The sequence below is a fragment of the Tinamus guttatus genome, unplaced genomic scaffold (genome assembly GCF_059628265.1).
Source record: "Tinamus guttatus ecotype Peru unplaced genomic scaffold, ASM5962826v1 Tinamus_guttatus_pri_ptg000423l, whole genome shotgun sequence".
Lineage (NCBI taxonomy): Eukaryota > Metazoa > Chordata > Aves > Tinamiformes > Tinamidae > Tinamus > Tinamus guttatus.
In genome coordinates, this window is record NW_028288957.1 from 3,214,070 (window position 1) to 3,233,389 (window position 19,320).

At 42.3% G+C, this 19,320-nt stretch overlaps 1 protein-coding gene across 1 annotated transcript in view; it reads left to right on the plus strand.

The window, feature by feature from the left end:
• Positions 1 to 2,536: 2,536 nt before the first annotated feature.
• CFAP299 (cilia and flagella associated protein 299) overlaps positions 2,537 to 19,320 on the plus strand; it is a 169,241-nt gene continuing 152,457 nt past the window's right edge. The window contains exons 1-2 of the mRNA XM_088531504.1: positions 2,537 to 2,638; positions 4,089 to 4,213. Of these exons, the coding sequence (XP_088387630.1) occupies positions 2,537 to 2,638; positions 4,089 to 4,213 (227 nt within the window). The remainder of the gene's footprint in view (positions 2,639 to 4,088; positions 4,214 to 19,320) is intronic.

Here is a 19,320-nt window from a genome sequence, read left to right on the forward strand (position 1 = left end):
TCTTCTGGAGTCACAGACAGCTCTACCCAGGCAGCTCTGAGAAGTGAGACAGGAGGCATCGTCTTGTTTCCTTCGGTTGTTATAGCCAGGCAAGTGAAGCCGAATGAGTGTTTTTTCATTAACGTAATCAGGACAGACTGCTGGATTTCCTTCAGTGATGGACCAGAAGCCCGTGATTCAATTTTAATCAACAATCAGCTTTGCAGTAGGTCTGATATAAGCATTGCAGTGGGCAACATCTCAACGGCCCTGTAAAATGGAAGCCAGACATCCTGGGTCTGCCCCCCCTGCCCTTCAGACAGATGTATAAAGTTAACTATTTGCAGGGCGTGCGGATGGGCACAAGGCTTTATGCCTCTTGTTCGTCTCTCCACTTGTGTGCAGCTCATCATATCAAATTTACCCCTCACCTTGGATTTGCTTCAGAATAATTTTTGATCATTGGACATGGACTGGGGTAAGTATTACATGGGGAGAGACTCAAGATCTTGCTTTCACTTAAAATCACAAGGTTGGGAGATATTGACATCAATTTCCTCTTTAATTCTCCATGAATTACTGAGCTCCCCTTTTGCACTACAAAGCTGGTGTTTTACCTCAACACGCGACTGCCCATTAATCCCTATGAGCATGTGGAGCTGGTCTGAGCCGCAGGGCACACCATTAACATGTTACCTCCCCCAAGGGAATAACTGCAAATTGAAGTTATTATCCAGTACAGGGGAACACTGGTTTAAACACCTCATATTTAAAGAATTTGGACATTCGCCTAAGGTTATTGGCCTTTCTTTCCTTTTCCTCTCCTCTCTTTTTTTTTTCTCCTTTTTTTCTTTTTCAATTTTTTCCTCTTCCCATTATCTCTAAGTTAATATTGTGGTATGGTAAAATGACATAAAACAAAACTGGAAACAAAGCTGGAAAGCAAATGAAGTGAATTAATTAATTCTTTTCCAAACAATTATGGACTTCAAAGTAGGCACAAGTATGTGTGGAATTAAGAGCTGGATCACACACTTGCGCAGTACTTGATACCAAAAACTGCAAGCCGTGTTCAAGCAAATTCTCTGTGAGCTGTTGGATGCCAGGCAGTCTGTGGCAGGAAATGCAGCATGGAGCCAAGTGGTGCCTCTCCAGCAGTTTAGCTTGTCCTTTTATCATCACCTGAGCTGCGCAGAACTGAGAAGACAGCAAGAAAATGGTGGGTAGACACCTGTGAAGATGGAGGTGAGATGGTTGGAAGAGGAAACAAGTTCGCAGCGCTGAGTAGCTTTGGGGGCCTGGGGAAGCTGGGGAGATACGTCAGTTTTCCAGCTTGGCCCTTCATTTGTGTAGGGTGTAAATGAGATGCTGTGCACACACCATGGTTCCCGTTTCTGTGTCACTTGGGATGCTTCATGTTTTCATGCAAAATGCAGAAGACTTGAGGTTGGGGTTCAGTTGCAGATCTCATGTTTTAAAATTCTGAACCTGGACTAAAGGAGTTCATTTTCCTCCCTCAAAAATGGGACAGCCAAAATGTTTGCGCTTAGAACAGCGGCCTAAAACAACTACTCCATGACCTTAAAAAAAGAAGAAAAGGTGCAAAGTCTTCTGGCCTGGGGGAGTTTAAACTGCAACTGCTTGTACTGATGGGGAGGAAGACAAGGAGGGTAAAGGATTAATCGGCTTTTCCAATTTGCTTTTGCATTCGCCATGGCTATTGGGAGGCTGCAGCTGCACATTTACCTCTGTTTTTCTCCAGGGAAGAGCTAACCGAAAAACAACAACTCTGAGGCCAAGTGCTGCGCTGCTCTGGGAGACGGCGCGGGCACAGCGCTCCCGGCCGCTCACGGAGGCGCTTCCGGGGACATTAATCTGCCCCTATGCTGAAACATGAACTGCCGCCGTACTAATAAAGATCACAACTTCTCTTACTAATAATAGAAACCTCCAAGAAAGATGGGAAAAAATCTTTTAGCTGTTATTTTTCTGAGACTTTTTTTTCCTGTTTCTGTTGCCCTTGTCATTCCTTACACAGTGTTTCCACGCAGGACCTTGTTCAAAATGCCAGACTGGGGGGAATTTCTTCTCACGGTAGTCTTCACAACCCTTTCTGAGTGACATTGCCCCCCTCACAGCCAGCCTTTGGGCCCCTACTCTCCTACACGACCTTGTGTAAGCGTGGCCTGCTGCCAGGCCTCAGTATTTCTAATTGTTTGGCAAACTTCTCACCTAGGTGATGATTTTTAAAAAATACTTTCCACTATTCCACTATTTGAGGACCAGCACTTATAGAACGAACGCCAGCAAATAATAATAATAAGAGAAAAGACAACGGTCGCAAAACAAAGAGGGGGCCGTTTGTGCCGAGGCGCTCCCGCCCGGCCCGGCCGCGGGCAACGGCCACCCCGGTGGCGCAGGACAAACCGCCAACGGCCGCGCCGCCCCCCGCGGCCGCGCCCCGCGCGCTCATTGGCCCGCTGGGCAGGCGCGTGCCGTTAAAACCGTTGGAACGGCCCCGCCCCGGGGCCGTTGCTAAGGCCGCGCGCGCGGCAGGATGGCGGCGGCCGCTGCGGCGCAGTCGCTGGCGGAGCGTTTCGGCACCTACGAGGAGTACCTGGAGTCGCAGGTGACGGCGCAGGACCTGTATTACCTGGAGGTCAGCGCGGAAGTGGGGAGGAAGCCCCCTGGCCATCCCCAGATGCCCCTCCGGGAAGCCCAATGTTGTCCCTTCCCGCCCCGGGCCTGCGGTGAGGCGGCGCCAGGCCCCGGCCGGGGAGGAGCTGGACACGTTTTACCCTGTGATACTTCCAGTACCCCTTATCTGAAGCGTTCTCACTAGTAAAACCCCCCACCCTTAGGGAATTAACTGTGTTACTGATAGCTGGTGTCTCTCGATGCAAACTGGCTGTGCCAGAGGAAGGTAGCGCAGCTTTTGTGTGAGGATAAACTCTGAGAACAGTACTGAAGCTTGCCAGAAATGCCGTCATGGAGTAGGAGGCATGCCAGGGTTGCCCCAGGCTTGAGCTCAGCTCATCAGGCAGGGCTAGGAAGAAGAGTGAACCTAAAATGAAGTGACCCTAAAATTCAGGACTGGGACAGAAAGCCTTTTGTGAGCAAGAGTTTGTTGTGTGTGGTTTACTGTTCACATCCACACACCAAACACCCCAATTTGGCTACATAAAAGGAGCCAAAGGCAGAGGGGCTGGCTTTAACATGCAAAGGCAACACATGCAGCTAAATTGTTGGAATAAGGAATAAGATCTTGCACATTTCCAGCATATACAAAGGGTGATGTTTAGGGTGAGTTGTTCCAAGGAGGTGTGTGGTTCAAGAATTCACGTATTGGTGATACTGGAAGGGTATTTATTGATGGAGGGGATTTTGACCTCTAAAAATGCTATGAATGTGCAGTGTTAGCCAGTGCTCAGCTGAAAGCGCTTTGGGGAAAGTCACAGAAGACTTTCTTAGAAGGAAGGTGGTGTTAAAAGTGACTGTTGTTGTTTCTAGCTTTGCTTTCAAAGGCAGTTACCCATCCTCATTTGGCTTGTATAACTCAGGAGAGAGTCTGGTGGCATCCTGACACCCTCTGAGGAGTTGGCCTGAGCAGAATTCATGTGTGGTATTTCCCGTGGCACTTTGCCTGGTAGGGCTTATCAGGTGCCCCTACTTCAAAAGGAAATACCTCACTCTGCTGCCTCTGTGCTGAACTCATCAGTGCTACTCTTGGGTGCAAGTGTTATTTAAAACGTCTAGCTGGAAACCATGTTCAAATGGTACAAATTGGTAGTTTAAGGGGAGAGAAACCTGTGTGAATACAAGTGCAGAGGGGTGCAGGTGCTTTCCGAGGGCCTAGGTGTGATGCAGGTGGAGTAAGAACTGGAAGGAAGCTGCAGGTTTTTAGCTGCTAGCTAGGCTGTCTTCCCTGCTACCAGGTGTGTTGTGGGCATGCCAGGGCTATGGAAGCATTGAACCGTGTCACTGGGTGGCGACACACGCTCGTGGTTGCGGTGGCGTTGTGGGGCTGCTGCTATCCCAGGCTCAGGGGGTGTGGGCAAGGGGGGCTCGTCTCTAACGGGGTGTCCTCACCTGGCTTTGCCTTCCCACAGAGCGAGGCGGTGGCACGGCAGCTGGTGGAGCTGGGCTTCCGTGGCTCTGGCGACGTGCTGCGGCGGGAGGACTTCGAGGCCCGTGTGGAGGAGGCTGCAGGGCTGCCGGCACCTGTCTCCAAAAAGTAAGTGCCTGCAGGGAATGTCTGTGTGCTGCAGACATGTGTTGGTGCACACCGGGTTGGCGTTTGCTGGCAAGGGCACCCTCATTAGTATGACCTCTGTGCTGCTGTGACTAAATGGATCTCGTCTGGCCAAGCGTGCTCTAACCATTCGTGTCCAAAAGTAGAGTCCTGACTGTATAGAGTTTCAGTGTGTACATGAGACAGTTTGATTTCTTTTCATTTTTGACAGTCTTGTTCTTGGTTCAAATGCAAGTCAAGGATGTGCAAGAAAAACAGGGAATATAGTGACAGAACAGAGACAGCGTTTGAGAAAAGGAAAAAACTGTAGTTAGGCTTTAAGGATGGAGCTGAGTCATGTAGTCCAGAGTTTTTCCTGTATACAGGGTCTGCTAGTCTTGGTTCCTTGTAGTGTTTCCTTGGAGTCAGGGAGACTGCTGTGGCAGTGCACTCTGAACAGAAGCTACCTGAGGCTGAGTACTCTTAAGTTCATGAGAACTATCACTTAGGAAGAGTCTTAAAAGGGTCTCTTGGACATGGTTGCAAGTGGTCTACTTTACGTGGATGATTTTACATCCATTTCCAAAAGCCTTTGGGAGAGCTGATAGTTCCAAAAGTCTCTCAGAGAGGAAGTTCAAGTGGAGTGTGTTAGCTTTTTTTCTTACTCCTACCTCTCACTTCCCCAAGCTTTTACAATCTCATACCAGTTACAGTGTGCACACCGCAGCATGTGCTTTCCACAGAACTCTAATTTCATGGCGAGTTCAGTGCTTCTGTGATGCCATGATGCTGCTCTCCAATGCAAAGGGATTGAAAGGACTCCACCAATCCATAATCATCCCTTCCATCCAAGTAAAACAGTGCAAGTCCTTTACCAAAGGCTAGAGAATAGGCTCTTGCTGTTCCTGCAGCAATGGTTTGCCTGAATCAATATACACAGAAACACGAGTGAGCTGGTAAATGACTCTTATTATGTGTTTGTGAAACAAACTTGCCTTTAATGGTTTTGGAAACATCTCTAAGTGCTAATATTCATAACCAACAGGGTTCCCCCAATGAAAATACTTTGTCAGTGTTACTGATTTAAACTGAGTCGTTAGGCAAACTGTACGCTATTGGTCTTGCACAATGTATAGCTTCAAGGTTATTGAAATGAGTTAAAACAAACTAGTGGCTGTAATATATTTTTCCGCTGCTACATTTTGGCTCCACAGTTGTGTCACTGGCTGCTGTGTCTGGCTGCCTGTTTGCTATTAGCTTTCTTAATTCTGATCTTATGTTAAAGGTTGCTCTGTCAGTGCTCAGGAACATTTATTTTTTAGACTTAGTTCACAGACCTTTTCATCACACATTTTACTCCAACAGCTGTATCACATGACAATTATGCAGACTTATTTTATTGTTGAAAATGCAATATCCACTTATGCAAATATTAGTAAGGGTGTACTTTTAGCTGTAGCAAAATACTTCCAAGTGTAGTTGAAATGCAACAGCAAGAAACCAGCCAATATGATCAGAGCATTCGTGAGGAATGTCAGGATGTTTCTCTACCCCCTTTTGTTTATTTGTTTATTTGTGCTTAAATTAAATAGCCTTATCAACTAAAGTAGGTACAACACTAAGGTTTCCTTTACTAAAGAGAAGCTGAGTAAGTGTGGCCGAAAAATTGTTTTGGGTAGGCTGGAGGCATAGCATTTATTTCTTCTTTTAGACTGTGAAGCAGATAGAAACTTTTCTGTGCTTAGCAGCTCATCTAATGTCAAGTGAAAATTGATGGGAAAAGAAATAGCTGTAAGACTGGTGGTATTTAAAATACACTGTACTTCTCTCTCTCTCTCTCTCTCTCTCACACACACACACACACACACACACACACACACACACACAAGGACTCTCTCATTAGGGAGTTTTTCTTAATAAGAACAAAGAAATGAGATGATAAAAGACAGTGAACCGTGGACTCTGAGTGGCAGATAGAAGCGCAAAATGCCATCTGTTCTTTGCAATGAGGGTGTGTGTGTGTGTATTTTTTGTGAGATCTTGAAGGAACTTGAGACTATATGTTATTTTTTTTTCCAGTCAATGTTATATACCAAATGAGTTTTGGTATATTAGATCATCTCAAAATGCATGCAATTTCATTGGTTCTTTCTGTCCTTCAGAATGACAGAGTTGGAAAATGGCATTTTCTTCAAAAGCGTCTCTTAACTTCTACCATAGTGTTCTTAAAACAATGTTTCAACAATGCATGTTTTTCAACTGGGAATGCACACAGTGTTCATCTTTGGGTGACATCAGTCCATGTGTGCTAGTGAAGGAAGGATGATACAACTCAATTCACTTTCCTTATTTGCAAAAAAGATTTTGCCTTATGGTGCTTTAAGCTTCTCATCTGATTGAATAATTTGAGGGAATAGCAGTTAATAATTGTGTTTTTGTGGTTCTGGTGCTGGCACAACTAAAGCCAGCAATCAAGAGTGGTGTCTGAAATGAGGAGAATATTGAAGAGATGGATTTTGCTTTGCGGGTTAGGTGCTTTACCTGATGTAACCAGGAGGGGCCTCTCTCCCCTTAAGATTGAGAGCCCTTGAGCACCTGCTTATTTAAGCTGTACGGGTGAACTCTGACAAGCAGGAAAAAATCCTGCAGCCATCCTTGTTCAAGTTTTCCACCAGAGAAAGGGCTGATATTGGTATTTGGAGTGCCAGGCTGTAACACTAAGGCAGAGTGTTAGAGGTGCCACTAAGCTGCCCCTGTGTAGGGATATTTACAGCGCAGCTCTGGGAAATGCAAGAAAAATGGCCACCTACCAGCTGCTCCGGGATGGAATGGATGAATCTTTGTCCTCTGCTGAAATGGGCCTATTTAATGTATAAAATGATTACTTTTGGACCAAGAGCATGAGGGTGAGTCATTAGCCCATTAGTCAGGATGCCTGCCTGGAAGCAGTGGCTATCCTGGATGCCAGTATTTGTCCCAAGGCTACTTTCCTGTGGCTTAGGAAGGAATCCAGTGTCAGCCTTTTGAAGCAGAGACTGAAATCCCAAAGTGTTCTTCCCATGCAACTGCAGCACAGCATGGCTGCGGAAGGTGAGGCTGAACAGCAAATGGCTAAGGTGGGTTTGCTTTTAAGTGGTAGAAAGCCCAGATTTAAGTTTTTTGAGGAAAGAATGGTGCCAGCCGTCCTGGAATGTGTTAGATGCTAGGTTTTATTTGTTTTTGTTTGTTTTTGGTACTGCTTTGTATTTCAGTGTTGTAAATGATCCCACTGATATAAAGTAGAACGAATTAAATCTCAGGACCCTGCACTTATTAGTAGTTGGAAATGTGTTGGGATAGTCAATGTTCTCTACTGGAGAATGAACTACCTCCCCCATCACCTCCTTTGTTTTTTAATTCCTTTATAACCTCTGAATAGTTCAGGAAAAATATTTGGAAAAATAAATGTGTTTAAGTAGCTGCTGAAAGATACTCATTTTCAGAGATTGTTATTTTGCTAGTAGTCTTCAAGCAAAAGAAACAGGAGTCCAAGGAATGGATTTGTCTATAAATGCTTACAATTCATAATCTACTGTTTCAAATTTCTCTTGGACAAGATGGAGTTTAAAAAACTCTGAACTCTAGTTAAGATCAGCTAAATACTGAGAAAAGAGACATGGTTTTAAAAGAATTTGCTATCTATTTCTTTTTGACATAACTTTGCCTAAGGCAGGGATGCTCAAATGTCTGCTTCTTCCAGCTTCTTCCCGCCAACGTGCCATGTGCACTCGCATCTTCAAAGAGCTGAAACTTAGCTGCTCTGTATTAACCAAACTGAAAAAACGCAAAGCAGCTTCCCTGCTTTGAAGTCTATCAAGTATTGCAATCTCTTGTAAAGCAGTGGCAAAGTCAAGCAAGACCCGCAGGCCCATGCTGAGGACCAGGCAGAATTTTCTGCCCAGCTGCTTCCAAAAAGCGCAGCAGCACATTGTGAAAAAAGATGCTGTCATGAAGTCTGTTGTGGTGAGGGAGCATCTTTTACAGAGAAATGTACAAAAGCTAGAGATTTGGCCAAGGCTACTTGCTTCAGCATTTCAATCTCTAGCTGTCTTGGCTGCCCAAGCCCTGAGTTTCTTGGGAGTGCAAATCTTCTGCTTGAGGATTGCATTTCCTGTTAGGAAATATTGGTTAGGTATAAAGCTTTGTTAGATGTTTGTGGTCTTGTTGGGGGGCTGGGAGCCACCTGGGATGTGTTCTTGCAATGTTATAGTAACCTGTGATGCTGTTCATACTGAATAAATGTACCTTTAAGGCTAGGCAGTGCTTCCTGACCCAAGAACTGGTTTGTCTGTTCAGTTAACATTGCCTACTAGAAAAGGGATTGCATCTCTTTTCATGTGCCTATCATACAGTGTGTCTTTTAATGTAGCGAGGCAAGCTTTTGGCCTCACTTGTAGCATGCCTGTCTAGTGCATCTTCCTAGGATTTAGCTCTGTTCTGGGATATTCTGATGCATTGCTTCAAACTCCAAGTGGCAGACTAAAAATGCCAAATTATTCTCTGGTTACACTCCTGTAAAGGAGAGCAGAACTGATGGAAACTGTCGGCTTGGGTTGGCACACATTTGAAATATATGTATACCAAACCATACAGTAACATCCAGGTGGAGACTCAGTGTATTAGTCTGTGTGGAGGCTTGAGACAATATATGCCCCACAGGCACCCTAAACACATAGTTCTCTGCACTCCAGCTGTGGAGGTATTTGATTATTACAGAATTAGATCTGCTGGAAAAAAGGCAAATGACAATACTGTGTGTATATCCAAGGTTAAGCAACATACATGCTCTTTTTTAAACCAAGCCTTAGGTTTTTGGACTAGGCATGTGGGCCTTTAAGATGCATAGTAGAAAAAATAAGAATGCTATGATGAAGCAACAAAAGCATTACAACTGTTTGGAATAAAAACAAAGAGGAAAAGCACAGCTAGGGTATATGGGTAAAAGTCTCATACTGTAGTTGACAAGAGTATATAGCAGATGATCTGGGAGCCCTGTTGAACTTAAATCTCTGTGTACAGAGAAGTGAGGAGTATTTTTCTCTAGTGCTCTAGCAATGTCCTCTCAAATAGCTTTGTTGCTTCTGCTATTGCTCTCTCTGAATCCAAGCTAGGACTGTATTTTCAAGAAAAGTGCTTGTGTGTGGTGTTGCCATTTTCAGCAAGGTAATTGAGGGGAATTTAATCTTCAGAATTTAGCATGTAAATCTTTCATTTCCAAATGCTTTTAAATTGTGTTTGAATTGCTTGACAAAATAATTTGTCTGTAGCATTAATATTATGCTTTTTTTCTAGCAAGACAGGGAAAACTAGTCTCTGCCTTCAACTGTAAGCCAATTTTCGTAATTATTTTTCCTCTATCCCCAATTTATTTGAGTTGTAGTATTTTAAACTGGCTAAAATTATATCATTTTAGAATTATGATTTTGTTTACTAACTGGAAAGCTATATACTAGAAGTGCCTACACTATATCAGGATAAAATGCTTGGAAAAAGCTGAGTTCTTTAGATTTTAAGTAGGTGATACTGTTCTGTAACAACTGGCACGGTATTTTTTTAGGCTAGTTTTGAAGTAACAGTCTGAAACTTGTATGAAAACAATTGATTTAGACAAATAGGGCTGACGTTGAAGCAGTTGCAATTGCCCAGAATGCGTGTCATTGCCTAAAGCTCTCATTCCTAAATGATAATAGTCAGCTCAAAGGCTTATTTCATCTGTGAGGCTAATACTTGTTAGGTAGGCTTAGGGATTTCTATATTTCTGTAGGCCACAATTCTAATGCTTGGTCAATATCTGAGAACTGCAAAGGAATTATTATAGCATGCTATAAGTTATAGCTGAGTACTTCTTTGGGGAATGCTTCTGATATCAGAAAATGAGTTGAACAATTTTTGGCTCTTGCTTAGATATGGTGCTCCCAGGCCTGGAATTTCAGAAACTGTCAGAAGTGTCTTAATGCCTCACATGTTTAGTAATGAGTTTGGCAGCCCTTCAGGAAGCCTGAACAGGATGTCAACTGTAGATGCATTTGCTTGCAATGTCAGTGGGAGAAGGATCCAAACACGATAAGAGATATGGGAGTTTTGACCTGGAAAGGCTGGGAGATAAGTTGGGGAAGTCTAATGCTTGGCCTGACTACTTCATGCTTGTGACTGGGTAGCTGCAGCATCTTTGTGTGCAGCATCTTCCTGGCATGCTGTATTTTGTTTGCACTTACTCTCCGTGCAAATGTGTAAATGCTTTTGCCATGCTGCCTTGCCTTTCACATCACATTTTTTCCCCTCAGTTATATCTGAATTTCATTATGCTTCTAGTGTGATATGGAATTGGGGATATTCACAAGTACCCTTTTCTGTAACTCAGTGTTTACATGCCCTGAATTCTTTTGTGTGTAAGTATCTTCAAAAAAATTATTCCTTCTCTTTTGATCAACATGACCAGACATTTTGCCAGTGGAACACATGACTACTTTACAGGGCTAGATGAGCTACTGTTGTGACTGGGGATGCTTCCATGCAAAAGTCAGGGAGAGATTGTCTTATTGTAGCTAACCTCTATGAAAGTTAGCCTCTGGAATTTGCTTGAATGTGGAAAGAGGTTAGAGAAACTCGAGGAATATTTGCAAACACACCACTGCTTTGCTTTGGCATCTGGAGAAGTGTCTATAATGCAAATAGTAGTTAGAAGAGGCCCTGGCATTTATTGAGGCCTCTTGCCATGCTCTGGCTTGATACTAACAAGGTAGCCTAATTTGTTATCTGAGGGCTTTTGGGGCATAGGGAGTGTCTTCTGAATTTGGAACTGTGAAGATGGGGAGCAAAATCTGTAATTAAAGCCATCAGTGTGTCAGAGGAAGGCTGACGTGGTTTAGAAATGAATAGCCAAAGGCAAAGAAGAAAGCATGTTCCATTGGTTTATGGAAGAAGTAAGATTACATATGAGTACATCATGAATAATGAAGCAAAATATAATTCAAGTTGTTTTTTGACTACAAAAAACAATGGGATAAATGTACTCTTCTGTGACAGTGAAGATAGGAGGCGGTATTGAAGAATGTCCTGGAAAGAAGGTGGCTCAGTCATCCTCTTTCAGATCTATGTAATATTTATCTGTTGATTCCTGTGAAGGTTAAAACACTTCTGATGAATTTAACTAGCCTATCTGGATTGGCACCACAATGGCTGCTGAAATTAATTGATAAATGCTGCTTGGTTACTGGTAGCAGTAAAGATAATTCTGAGGTCCTGAAAGAAAGAGAGGAGAAAGTTGGCAATGTTAAAAAAAAAAAAAAAAAAAAACCTAAAAACAAAAAACCCCCATACCTTTAGTTGCCACATGTATTGCCTAAGTGGCAAGTTGTCACTAAATCTGCTAGATGGTATGATTGACAATATTGCATGAGTTTTTTTTAAAAACCACTATTTTTAAATTTAAGTTCCTTTTCTTTGATGCAAGTTCTAGGCACTGACACCAATTAACTCATGGTAAGACTTTCTCCACAAATGATAGGAGTAAAAAGAAACATTCCTGGGAAAGCATGATGATTTTCTGTGTTACAAATTAACATTACATTACATACCTTAAAAGGTTAAAGTTCTTGTTTGTTGATAAGAGTTACAACCTCTCTTGGCAGGTATTGACAGCACTAGTACACTATGCCTCTGTTAACCTTAAAAGCATCTCATAGCTCAGACTAGAGTGCATGTAGAGTGGTGCTGAGTGCTGGATGAAGTGAAATCTCTAGTAGCTGCTCAAGAGTTGCTGCACTAGGTGCATACGAACAGATTGCATGGAATTGATTAAATCTGGATGTGGCTAAATGCCAGTCATGTGGGACGGATAATTCATGGGTGTCCCTAACAAAGGTGTCCTCTCCACTGTGTGGCCTGGGGACATGTCCACAGGAAATTGAATCAGGTTCGCCTATGAACAGGTCTACTACAGAACAACAGGTCTACCTATGGCTGGAATGATGTATTAAATATGATATAACTCTAGTGGGACAGGAAAGTTGGAAAAGTTTCCTATTTTTTGATGTAGAGTTGTAATTTGTTATTAGCAGCTGTTTGTACAGTGTAGAGATGATTTCCACTGACAAATCAGCTCAAATCCCACCCAAATCAGTGTTAATTAAGCAGGCTGCTAATTCACAAATGCTTTTTGCTTCCTTGATTTTTTCCATGCACTGTACAGTAGTTAGTTAAGCAACATGTGAGGAGTGTGCTCCTGAGCATCTTTCATCATGATTCCCCAAGTAATGAATCTGGGAATGAACACCTTGGCTTTGACTTGACACCTGCATTGTGTGTTTATGTTTTTTCTTCCTCCCTCCCTCTGCCAATTTGTTTCTGCAATCTCTCAGATTCTGATTTCTTTGGTTGTTTCTGGATGTGCTTTATTGACATCTTTTATTGCTGCCAGTATTCCTTGACCTTTATCACATACTTGTTCATTTTTAAGTTGCTTCTCTACTCATTAATTTTGCTTTTTTGTTCTGAACTCCTGCGAAAGAGCAAGTCAGGTACACTTGAGATTTAACTCCCTTTTCTTCTTCCTTCAGCCGTCTTTTCCCCACTCTTATTATACTTAAGGGCCAGTGGAAGGTGGTGGCTGGCTGGTGCTTGTGTGCATGTCTGTTCTTGTGAAAGGGGGTAGAAGCACACGCCTCTGAACATACCTGTTTGGTTAGTGCAGTTTGCAGCAAGCTGCTTATTTTGACCAAGAATTGCTGTTCAAATGGGTTATTCTGATAGAACAACTCCTGCTTTTATTTTTATTGAATCCATGTCATGAGTTATGCAATGGAAAACCATTCAAGGAAAGTTAGCTGTAGGTTTAGAATTGAAGCTGCATGCATAAGTTATGTTTTAATGGTGGAACATAAAAGATATAGGGACTTTACTGGAATCTTGTTTCATTTGGCACTGTAATAGTTGAAAAGGACACTGAATCTTGCAGAATTTGGCTGAGATTTATAAATCTTGAGTCTTAAAAGCATTAAAATATCTTCCATTTGGATTATTTAGACTTGTCTTTTATTCAGTGCATCTGCAAAGTTCTGTATGCAACCAGTAGGGATTAACAGCCTGTACCTGTTCACCATATGCCTGCAGGAAAGTGAGAGGCAGAGTGCATTTCACTTTAACTTGTGGCCTGCCAGTTAACCAGCCAAAAGGCCAATATGTGATGCTCTTGCCTTTGTGCCCACCAAGGAGCCAGGTGGGATGCAAAGAACTGCCCAGATGTATCTTCCTGCACAGGGAAGAGCAATTCTCCCTGCTGGTGGAGAGATGCATCTGCTATGGTCCCTACCTCACACTGCAGTCTGCAGAATCGCCAAAGCATGACCAGATGAGCTGTGCTCTTCCTCAGGGGTACACTGCAGCTTCCTAAGTAAACCAAGAAACTCACTGTGTGTGAAGCTTGGGAACTGCATTTTATAAGGCCAGATGCTGCAGTATGTTCTTCTTTTTTTCCCTTGTAGCTCACTTACAGCAAAGTCCTCTAGTGCATACTCATATTTCCTTAAGTTCAGTCGATGTAGTTGGTGCTGATAGAAAGAAGTGTTCAGCAAAACTCGGGAGATGTTTGGCAAGTGATACTTTTCAAGTTAGCCTCTTGTTTCCACTTTACGTGTGTTCTGTCAGTTCACGTGTTTGCATGTAGTGGCACAGGTTGTCTCACTGAATTTCCAAAAAGAAGATGGATTTTTTTTTTTCTGGAACTATCTTGCCACTAATGTAACTCTTCATTTTGCTTTCCCTGCATGCTCTTTTCATTTTAACTTTTATGCTGAATTGTGAATCACTTGACAATGCTATCTGCCAAGGGGTTTTAAACCACCTCAGCTCTTTTCTCCTTGCAAAGACTGATGGAAAAAATCCTATCATTATTATTGTTATCCATTTAAGAAAAATACCAGCTGCTATCAAGCTGCTTTTCTCTACATAGTCACTATAACCAATTTGTGTGATCTGTAATATCACTCCCCAGGCTATTCATGCTTAATTGGTAACACCCTTTTACAAACAGTTCTGGAATAAAGGAAATGTTTTTAAACAGTGTAATATGTAACACGGCAACATGTGATTAAAACTTGTACATTATCTCTCTTGGTATTTTATTATTGCAGGTGTGCAACTGCCTCTGATCAGAGGCATGCTATGGGCAGCATTGCAATTAATTGAAGTTATTGTATTTATACACCTGCACTCACAAAAGGCTCTGAGTGTAAACAGAGGATGCTAGACAGAATAACCAAGGAAACAGCTCTGACTGTGCTGACGTAGTTGTAAATTAATCACTTCTTTAGGGGGAATACTGCAGAAGGACACAAACAATTTTCAGGACAACTTTGCTATTACTCTGAAACTGCGGGTGTTGAAAATCTTTAAAGGATGTTTACAAGCAGACATGCACAGCAGCAAAGGTTGATTGCGTTCCCACTGCACTCAAGGGACTGTTTTAATTTGAGTGATCAGGCAGCTTTCATTAATAAAGGCAGAGCAGACGTGTTGCACGTGGCATTAGTTTTAATTGCTTTGCAGCAGTCTAGCTGATTGATGCTTGCAAGGCCCTGTGTTGGCTCTCTTCTGGAGATAAATGAGAGCCTGTGTGTGTGCGCAAGACCAGTCCTTTCCCTGGCTAGCGTTGCTGGTATTCATGGAGATGTCGAGGCACTGAAGGTGCTTAACTCGAGTCGCTTGCCTGGCCAGGCTTTCCCCGGGCGTGTGAGGGAAATGTGGGGTGAGTCACACGTTGCTGTTTGTCAGGAGCAAGCAGAGCAAGCCCTCTGCTACGTGCGGTTGTTGCACAGGTGGCATTGCCCGTATTGACGTGCTCTGAACACTGTGCTCTTTTGAGGGCTGCGATGTGTGGGTTTGGGCAGGGGTTGCCTTGTGCCCGTACTACCAGCTGTCCTGCGTTCTTAGGAGGGTCTGTTGTATTTCCAAGAACTGTTCCTACAGCTGCAGAACTTTTATTATTTTATTATTATTATTTATTTTTAAGGCTAAGGATGTGGTAAAAGTGGATAACTAATGGGATTTGAGGTAACTTGCTGCATTTGTCGGAAATGTAACTAGTCTAATGGGTGGAAGAAAACATGGTGTGGTAGCATTATGGCTTTTATAGACACAGACAGAGATACTGTGTGTGCCACATGATAGATTTAGATTTCTGATCCTGCAAGTACTCCCACAGAGTTATTTAAATGTTTAGGAGTTAATTAAGTGCTCAAATTAAGCATGTGAATGAGAATGAGCAGTATTCCATGCTGAGCCACTATTTTTAGAGAAGCAAGGGACTTACCTCAGTGGAGCAAGACAGATGACCCTGCTTAGCTACCATATTCTGCATGGGTAGCCTTGAAAGCCTCCAGCTGTGAGCCTTGGAGCAGGGATTTACACAAGTTGATGAGGACAGTGATAATGCAGTAGTATCTGCACCTGGGCAAATGAATTAAACTGGATTAGATTTGGGAAAAGGCATAAGTTGCAAAAAGCATGGGTGTTGAAGAGGCTGTCTGCAAGAGTCACCATGAGGCATTGCTAGGAGGCAATTCCTGTAATGGAAGGAAATACTGGAGCTAGCCAAGTGTATATGTTACATGGCATTTGCTTAAAAAAATGTTTGGTTTATGTTCTGATAGGATTTTAAGTATTTCTTGCAACTTGTAACCTGTGTTTGTTTCAGTTAAAAGCAAACACAGAGTGGATTTACCATATGAGAGTTTAAAGAGATTTTAAAATAAATTGGAGAGTTGTCTAATTTTGTGTTCAGGGCATCAAAGCTGTGTGTCCTTTAGAAGGAAGGAAGCCAAAATGCAAGATTGCTATCTGCAAATGGATTAAATGTTTTTTTCATTGACCTTTATCATTCTTAAAAATTTATCAAATGCTTCTGAAAAACAGAGTAGTTCTTATATCAAATTTGCTTTTATCAACCAACTATCTGGAAGTAATTGAAATATCTTGGATTAAAAACTGCCTCTTGTTCAACTACAAGCAACATAGCAGCAGAGAATGGGCCACAGCACTGCGCCAGGGCCTGGCTTGTGGGCTATACTTAGATATGTGTTTAATACTGCAGCATCAAGGACTTTTTTTGCCTTGGAGTCCTATGCAAAAAGTGTACATATCGATGTGTTGGAAAGTTGTGCTTTTTAAAGATTTTTTTTCTTCGTCTGCATATTCTTAACATATTCAGGCTAGCTAAGCTATTGATTGTTGCACTAGTAATTAATGTGTTCATGATTCAAAGAAATGGTCAACTATGGTTTCTAAGTTGCTTCAAAATGTTAACTTGATTTTTGTTTTAATATGTTGATGAAGTTCTGCTTAATCTGCCCCACCTTTTTAGTATTCTACTCCTCAGTGTTAAATGTGGGCTTGTATTATTTGGTTTCCAGAGAAACTGAGAGCCTCAGCCTGCGTGAACTTCAGAAATACATTTCAGATTTTTTACAACTTATCTATGCAATTTATCATTTTGCTTTTCATTTGAGCCACACCTTTAAATAATGCTGCAAAGCTTTCAGAAATGGTGGTAAATAGATCATGCACTGTTTCAATGAGGTCTTTTTCAAGCCAAATTTTTGATTGCAGTACTTCACACCATGCCAGAGATTTGCAGTTGATTGCAGGTGCAAGCTGGCAAAGGTGTGACGAAGTGGGTCTGTCTGATTCCTAGGATGCTGTGGGTGCCCTGAGATGCAAAAGCAATCTAGTGCCTGAAGAGTTAAAAACTTTACGCAGCTTCTGATACAGGACATTGAAAATCCCACTGGCAGTAGATTGATACAAGGGGAGTTTTACAACCATGCGCTTTTGAGAACTCCCTCTTCATCTCTTAGGTGAAATGGCTTGTGGACCTACACCTTAGAATTTTGGGCTGCTTCATCTCCAAAGCATGTAGTTCTTGGCTCACCTGTGAAGGTTCAGTGCTCGTGCATCAGTGATGCAAGGTAGCGTGTTTTATTTTGCCCATGTGTCCTGGGTAAACACCAGGACGTGTCTTGGTGCAGACCTGCTCTAGAGCTTGCAAGAGAAAAGGCCAAAATCCTGTAATGTGTTACAGCTCCGTGAAATATGGGCGTTCATGTGGGATTTTATTTGCTGCACTTTGTCTCTTCAGGTATAATGCTGCCCTGTTGAAAGAACCTTGTTTTCTGGTTCAGAGATGCATACAAAAACCAAGACTGTTTCAAATTGGCCGCTTGGTTTGGATGCTTCTGATGTTCTAGTTCGGAGCCAAAAGCGACAGATTGAGTTTGCAGGTTTATAGCCATGACTTATTATGACAAAGAACAACTTGTCAGAGGGATAAAGCATTTTCAGTTACGCAGCCCAAAAACATTTTTGATGCACTAGAATATGACCTAAACCTGAAAGGATTTATATTTGTCCTTAGCTTGAAAAAGATTCCTGTGCTGTACTTGACTTTTACTCTTGCACCTGCATTTCACTGTGGAAAATATTTTGCTAGGAAAATGTTGTCAAGGCTTATGTGTGCAATAGCAGAGCAGTTTCTTATAAAATCTGCCTTCAAGCCAAACTCTTAATGTGTTATGATGTGATACTACTGCAACAGAAAAATAGTGTTTGATACTAAGACCTAAAAGGAGTTGTGTAAGATGAGAGATAGGAGATGAGTGAGAAGAGGAACAAGTGTTCTTTTTATCTGTTGTAGGTGCCAAAGCAGGAGGAAGCACTTAGCATTAATGTTTCCAAAATTACAGTTCCACTAATGTTCCCAAAATTACAGTCTGTATAATCCTAGCTCTGTCTTCAGTGGATTAGATTAAGGTAGACTATTTTTTTTCTCTTTTTTATTGTGGCATAAATATTTTTGACTAAAACAATAAACAGCACTGTCACCCTACCTTCAGAACATGTGTTATGTGATTGAATTTTTAATTTCTTGTGTATTGTGTTGTCCTGTTTGACATTTTGGTAGACACTAACATCTCCCAGATTGCTTAGGAGTCTGTAAGGATCTGAAGCATCATAGTAAGGAGTCTGTAGGATCATAGTGCATATAATGTTTGTACTCTTTTATTATACTTTACATAGAGAGATGTTTCCAAAATAATGTGTCAGGGTTCAAGCAGAGGGTGATGCCCAGAAATCTTGAATTTTTACTATTGGGGTTCAGTGAGCAAGTTAATGCTTGCACCTTGAAGTGCCCTGTGACTGATGCAAGAAAGCAGAGATCTGCTAGGGTTATTCGGCGTGGACTGACTGCTCAACCCAACCCGTGTCAGATAACACAGGTCAAGGGAACTCTCTGGAAACGTAATTGAGCACAAAATGGTGTTTGTCAGGTTTAAATACTGGGAACCAAATAATCAAGGTCCCACCGTTAGAGCTAGAGGTAATAGCCACGAACTGAAGCACGAAAAGTTCCACAGGAGTTTAAGGAAAAATTTCTTAACAGTGAGGGTGCCAAAGCACTGGAACAGGCTGCCCAGAGAGGTTGTGGAGTCTCCTTCTCTGGAGATCTTCAAAACCCGCTTGGATGCAGTCCTGTGCCACGTGCTCTAGGTGACCCTGCGTGTGCAGGGGGTTGGACTAGGTGACCTCTGGAGGTCCCTTCCAACCTTAAGGATATTCTATGGTCTTATTTTGTCTTGTATCATGTGTATGAACCTGTATGACACCCCACTGTCAAGTGTCTCAACAGCCAAATAACACTTGCCAGGCTGCATATAACTTGGGTCACAAGTAATATGATGCTCATAAAGGGCAAGATGTGTCACTTAAGTGTTTTCCTTTTGGTACTCTTTGTATAACATGTGTCAGCCTCTGTATTTGTCATGTGTTTTTTAGTTCTATAATGGGATGAACAAGACAATTATGTAGGGACTTGTAATGGAAGGTAGCAGGTAATGTTTAAAAACAAGCATGTGTTCAAGAAAACCCCAAATAGATTTGAGTCTCATCTCCCTAAATCAAATCTGACCAGGGTCAGCAGATGCTGTCATCTATGCCTGTGCAATACATGTTAACTGCAAGTCTCTTGCAAGAGACTCTTGCAAGTCAGGCAAAACTGTTGGGGATTTGAGGTGGAGACT